This window comes from Sarcophilus harrisii, chromosome 1 (genome assembly GCF_902635505.1).
Source record: "Sarcophilus harrisii chromosome 1, mSarHar1.11, whole genome shotgun sequence".
Taxonomy (NCBI): Eukaryota; Metazoa; Chordata; class Mammalia; order Dasyuromorphia; family Dasyuridae; genus Sarcophilus; species Sarcophilus harrisii.
This window is the reverse complement of record NC_045426.1, coordinates 89659845-89665728: the sequence shown is the minus strand read 5'-3', so window position 1 is coordinate 89665728 and position 5884 is coordinate 89659845. Positions and strand designations below refer to the sequence as shown.

The window sequence follows — 5884 nt, the reverse complement described above, 5'->3', positions numbered from 1 at the left end:
GGAGGTAAAATGGATAATGTTTATTTCATAAAATTAAAGAGAGTTTTTTTTTTGCATAAACAAAACCAATGCAGACAAAATTAAAAGCAGGAAACCTGAGTAAATTTTGCAGAAAATTTCTCTAATAAAGGTCTCATTTCTCAACTATATAGATAATTGAGCCAAATTTCTGAAAAGAGAGCCATTCCCCAATTTATAAATAGTCAAAAGAATATAAACAGAAAGTTTTCAGAGAAAGAAATGAAAACTACCAATATTTATAATTTAAAATGCTCTAAATAACTAATAATTAGAGAAGTACAAATACTATCTTATACCTGCAAGATTAGCTAAGATGACAGAAAAGAAAAATGACAAAGCAGAAGAGAACATAGGAAAACTGATGCACTAATGCATCGTTGGTGAAGCTATCAAGTATTCCAAGCATTCTGGAGAACATTATAAAACTAGGGTTATAAAATGATTAATAGCAACTCTTTATATAGTAGCAAAGAATTGGAAATTAAGGGGATGTTCATCAATTGGGGAATGGCTGAATTGTGGTATATGAATGGAATAAAATACTATTAGACTATAAGAAATAATAAAGAGGATTGTTTTGGAAAAACTTGAGGAAACTTATATGAACTGATGCAAAAATGAAGTACTGGTGGCTGGATGGAGCAGCAGCCAAAGCACAAGATTAGGAATGAGGAAAACTCCAGCTTTCTGAGTTCACATCTGGCCTCAGACTGTGTAATGCTGGGTAAGTCATTTAACACTGTTTGTTTCAGTTTTCTCATCTGTATATTGACTGGGAGAAGAGAATGGTAACACACTCTAAAATCTTTGCCAAGAAAACCCCAAATGAAGTCACAGAGATTTGGACAAGACTGAAACGAATGAACAAAAACAGTGAGCAAGAGAAAATTTAAGCAATAATAGCAATATCATAAAGAAAATTAATTGTGAAAGACTTAGTAATTTTGAACAATACAGTGATCTACCATATCTCTAAAAGACTCATGATATAAAATTCTATCCACCTCCAGATGGGCTCACAGTACATATTGAAGCATATTTTTTTCTTTTTTCTTTTCATGTAGCTAACATAGAAATATGTCTTGCATGACTGTATATGTATAATGGGTATCATATTTCTTGCCTTCTCAATGGATGCAGGAAAGGATGGAGGGAAGAAAAGAATGTGGAACTAAAAATAAATATAAAATTCAAGTTTAATAAAAATAAATAAGAAATAATAAGAGAAAAAATTTTTCAATAAGTTTTCATGATACTATAATAAGCAACTGATCCAAATATAGAAGAATGATAACTATTCCATAGTAGTTAAATGATCAGAAGATAGATGTACAAGTAGCTCTTAAAGAAATTCAAGTTCTCAACAACTACATGAAAAAATGTTCCCTGTCATTAATATATAGTGATATATCTGCAATACTGATAATTAGGGAAGTACAAATTAAAACACCTCTGAAATTGCCATTCACACATCCATCAGATTGGCAAAGATGATCTTAAAAATTGTTGACTAGATTGTAGGAAGACAGAAGCAATGGTGCTTTGTTGGTGAAACTGTGAGTTGATTCTGGAAAGCAATTCCTATGTCCCTAAAGTCATTCGAATGAACTTTTGATTTAGCAGTACTATTAAGTACTAGGCTTAAACCCCAAGGAAATAAAAGAAAAGAAAGAGGAAGAGGGCGCAGGAAGGCTCTAGAGTTCCCCAGTCCTAAGAAGAGCCTTGGCGAAGAGACATTGGGAACAGTCAAATGCATTATGGCTCCGGGGACTTTCTGGAACCCTCCCCACCCTCTCCGCGGTCTCCCCCCCGCTAGGGGGACAGGGTTGTCAGTGCTGCTGCTGAGGGTTGGGAGACTGCATCTTACAGCTCCCTTGGGGCGTCTGCTGTCTCTCCTGCTGCTGCTGCTGCTCGTGCCATGCTGCCAACCTGGTGAGATATTCAGATATCCATATTCAGAGGAATCCTCTGGGGTTTATGGGATGGGGAAAACGGCATTTATTAAGTCTCTACTGTGTGCAAGAGCTTTATCAATAGTATATCGTTTGAGACCCTGAGGGTTTAGGGGAAGCGAGGCACATTGTTGGGGACAGGCTGATCATGGGGCAAAGCGGAGCTGAATTTGGGAGAGATGGGGGGGGGTGAATCTGGAGTGGAGTGGGGGAGGGGTGTCATATCCTCGGGGCAGTTGGCAAACGGCTCCATGGAGGGGGCTAAGGAGAGAGGAAAGGGACCGCTTCATCCAGGAAGGGGAAAACGCGGCGCACAGACGTACAGCCTTAAAAAAAAAAAAAAGGGCAGGATATTCCTTGCTGTTAGTCAATGTTTTCTCTTCTCCCCGTTACCCATTTAATATCTGCCGGACACAGAGACCACTTTCTGTCCCCTCAGTTCTTTGGGAGGAGAAACTGTTGGGAAACGCCTGAACCTCGGGAACGGAAGGATTCACTTAGGGAAGGAAGAGGAGAGATGTGGTCCCTGGCCCCCTGTAGTCCTGTTCAGAGTCCCAAGCCTAAGCCCCATACCCCCCATTGCCAGACAGCACATAGAAAGAAACACTGCCATGACAGGTGGCCGGGTCAAGGACCCCGGACTGGGAAGCAGACGTCCAAGGGCCAGAGCGCGTCCCTCTGCTTCCCAGCCTTGGCGCTCGGGCAAGCCTTCCTTTTGGGGGGTTGGGTGAGCTCTAACGGCCAGTCTCCCGCCTCCGAACGGCAGAAGACCGGTGCATCCCTTTAATCTCTCAATCTGTCTCTGTCCGTCCCTCCCTCCTTTCCATGCCCGCCTGCTTTTCTCCCCCTCCGTCCTAGGCCTGCCTTGTGGCCATCACCACCCATTTAGGAAAGTCATTTCTGGACAGGCTGCCCCCCTAAATAAGTGGCCTTGGCAGGTGAGCCTTCAAATATACAACTCGCATCTGTGTGGAGGATCCCTCATTAATACGGAATGGGTGCTGACAGCTGCCCACTGCATCTTGTGGTGAGTTTGCCCCTTGCCGGACCTTGCCAGACCTGGCGGGATGGAAAATAGGGAGAGCGAAATCCCTCAGTGAACCCCTAGTGCTCGTCCAAGCAGTTCACTTTGTCAGCGGGTGAGATCATTGGAGGACACAAAGAATTCTTGTTGGGCCAAACTCAGAGCAGAGCCTGCTTGCTGGGCCTAACTCTTGAAAACAGTATCTCTGAAATATTCGCTCAACACATATCTGACAGAGATGAGTAAAGCTGGAGCTGAGGGTCCATATGGATGAGTTAAAATCACTGTGGTCAGACTGTAGGAGACCCGAAATCCCCAGGAGAGGGGTTTGGATGCTGTGCCCATATTGATATGAAACTGCCCAAGTTTGTGGATGTTACTGGTGGTATGCGTGTTAGGATGCTTTCTCTTTCTCACAGGAATTTTGATTATACTGTGAAGCTTGGAGATGTGTTCTATTTCAACCTTGGGAGTGGTACCTTCATGACTGTCAGGGACATCCTCATCCATCCTTCTTACTCAGAACTCATTATCCCCAAGAATGATCTTGCCCTTGTACGCCTGAACTCTTCTGTGAACCTCAGCCAAGCGACTCAACCTATCTGCCTCCCAGATAGCAAATTTTATGTGAAGAATGGGACCCGCTGCTGGGTGACAGGATGGGGCAGGACTGAAGACAAAAGGGGTGAGAGAGGACAGTGTGTTTGTGGGTCTTCCCAATACAGAGCCAAGAATTGACTTTTTCTGCTAAGTCTACAAGATTGCAGCTCAGAGGCAGCAGGAGCTCTCTGGCTGGCGAACTTCCCTTTCCTTGATGACAGGAGTCTTCCTTGAAGTTAGGAGAAGGAGGAAGGAGAGGGAGAATAACTAGAGCTGAGCATCTCTGAATAGTTAGATGCCCACAGGCAGACACGTGCCTGTATATCTCACTAGTGCAGAAATTCTAAACTATTTATATATGTTAGAGGGCCCTTTGGGCCGTCTGGTGAAATCTGTGGAATCCTTAGAATGATTGTTATAAATGCATTAGATAGAAATACAGTAATATATAGGAAAATGATTATATTGAAATATAGCTTTCAGAATAAAATTATCCCTTCTACCTTGAGGCTTTCTTATCAGGATTTAGACATATTGTGGGTCAATATAAGAAATTAAATGGAAATTTTGGAGTTTTGTGGAGGCTGCAAACAGATGACACAGAGTCTATGACCAAATCCTTCATCCAAATTTAATAAGAAGATACTGTAAATACTCCATAAAAAATAAAGAAAAGAATTCAGACTTCTTCTCTGATATGAAGGGAGGGTCAAAAAATTTTATGCAGATTTTCCAGATTGGGAATATATTAAAAAGTCTAAATTCCCAGACCCCAGTTTAAGAATCCGTAGTGGATAATTATGAGGATCAAATTAGATCAAGGAAAATTAGGACAAATTTGTTCACATTGTGAGTCGTTCTCTAATACAACAGGCTGCCTTAAGCAAATTCCCTGTTAATGAAAGGGTTCAAGCAGAATCTAGAAGACCATCATCACGAATAATGTAAAAAGAATTTCTGTTCTAGATGGAGATAGGGCTAGGTGATCTCCAAATTTCTTTATCACTTGGAGATTGTAATCTCAAGTATTCTGACCTTGTATATAGTTGTAAATAGCAGATGAATAACAGCCAGAATTATAGGAATTCAGGGGGAAAACTTACTGTGGACTGGAAAGGTCAGAGAAGGCTTTTGAAAAGTAATGAATCAATGCAAGAGACTATAATCATTCTAAGCAGTGAATCCCCCCAACTTGTGCCACAGAGTACCCCTTCTGTGGCCCTTTCTCCTCTTCATATACCTACCTACTTCTCATCCTGCTTTCCCTTCCAGACTTCATAAATGATCTCTGCAGCTGAGGGAGATCTTAGCCTTTGGAACCATTGTTAGGTGGAGGTTTTGCTTTTGTAATGAGCTTGACTTTTGGAGATGGGTTGAAGCAAGAGCAGGGAGTGAGTGGTCCCCAAGGTGGTACATGCTTTGAAGAGCAGAAGGTATAGACAAATGATAATCCTGTGTCCGTATTATAGCCTATTAACCCCCAGCACCCCTGCCCACAGATGATTACTATTCTTATGTGCTCCAGGAAGCTGATGTATTCATCCTTGAAAGACACCATTGCAACGAAATTTTGAAAAAATACTTGTTGGTCTCACTATTTATACCCTATATCAATGAAAAGATGATCTGTGCCTTTCATCCAAAAGGAAAAGATGCCTGCCAGGTTAGTTCTCCCATCTTTCTTCACCCTCCCCACCTGTAACAATGTGTTCTGAATATTATAAGCAATAAATGGCAGGAGTGCCTGGGAAACCAAACCTTTTGAAAAATTTGCTGACTCAATGATTCTTAATGTAAGATCCATGAAACTTTTTGTTAATATTTTGATAAATGGATTTTGTTGTAAATGTTTCCTTTGTAATGTAATATATTTTGTTTTCTGATTTTAAAAACATCATTCCGTAAAAGGGATCCATTAGGCTTCATCAGTCTGTCAGAGAGGTCCATAACAAAAAAAAAAAAGTGGTTAATAGTAGAAGATGAAGATGAAGGGTCAGTCGTCCACAGAGAAATGTCACTGCTACATGGCCATTGAGAAGTTAGATCTAGCCAGTGGAAAAGAAAGGGAGAGAGATGAAAAAAATCCAAGGCCAAAATCCATGGAGAGGAGGCAACCAAGCACAAATGGGGTCCAAAGAGATAAGATTCTGAAAAAAGGAGACAGAGCTAGCCAGAGAAAACAAGATCATAGAGTGAAGAATTAGGATAGGAGTTTAAGAATCTAGAATCAATAATTTCAGCAAAGGGCAATTAGGTTATTGTGAGACAAACTGTTGCTCCAAAGCCC

General features: G+C 41.2%; 1 protein-coding gene across 2 annotated transcripts; it reads left to right on the top strand.

The window, feature by feature from the left end:
* The first annotated feature begins 1700 nt into the window (after positions 1-1700).
* LOC116422455 (serine protease 42-like) lies at positions 1701-5394 on the top strand. 2 transcript variants are annotated; one of them, XM_031960529.1, is made up of 4 exons: positions 1701-1953; positions 2832-3000; positions 3417-3682; positions 5123-5394. In XM_031960529.1, exons 1-4 carry the CDS (start codon positions 1779-1781, stop codon positions 5128-5130), a joined length of 618 nt encoding a protein of 205 aa, XP_031816389.1. In that variant the 5' UTR covers positions 1701-1778; the 3' UTR covers positions 5131-5394. The 2 variants fall into 2 exon arrangements, with proteins under 2 accessions (XP_031816389.1, XP_031816383.1); XM_031960523.1 differs by lacking the exon at positions 5123-5394 and having other exon boundaries at positions 3417-5116.
* Positions 5395-5884: the final 490 nt, after the last annotated feature.

Coding starts and splice junctions, on each gene's coding strand:
- LOC116422455 (XM_031960523.1), top strand. CDS start 1,779: ATGGCTCCGGGGACTTTCTGGAACCCTCCCCACCCTCTCCGCGGTCTC. Junction 1,954..2,831: donor CGTGCCATGCTGCCAACCTG/GTGAGATATTCA, acceptor CCTCCGTCCTAG/GCCTGCCTTGTGGCCATCAC. Junction 3,001..3,416: donor GCTGCCCACTGCATCTTGTG/GTGAGTTTGCCC, acceptor TCTTTCTCACAG/GAATTTTGATTATACTGTGA.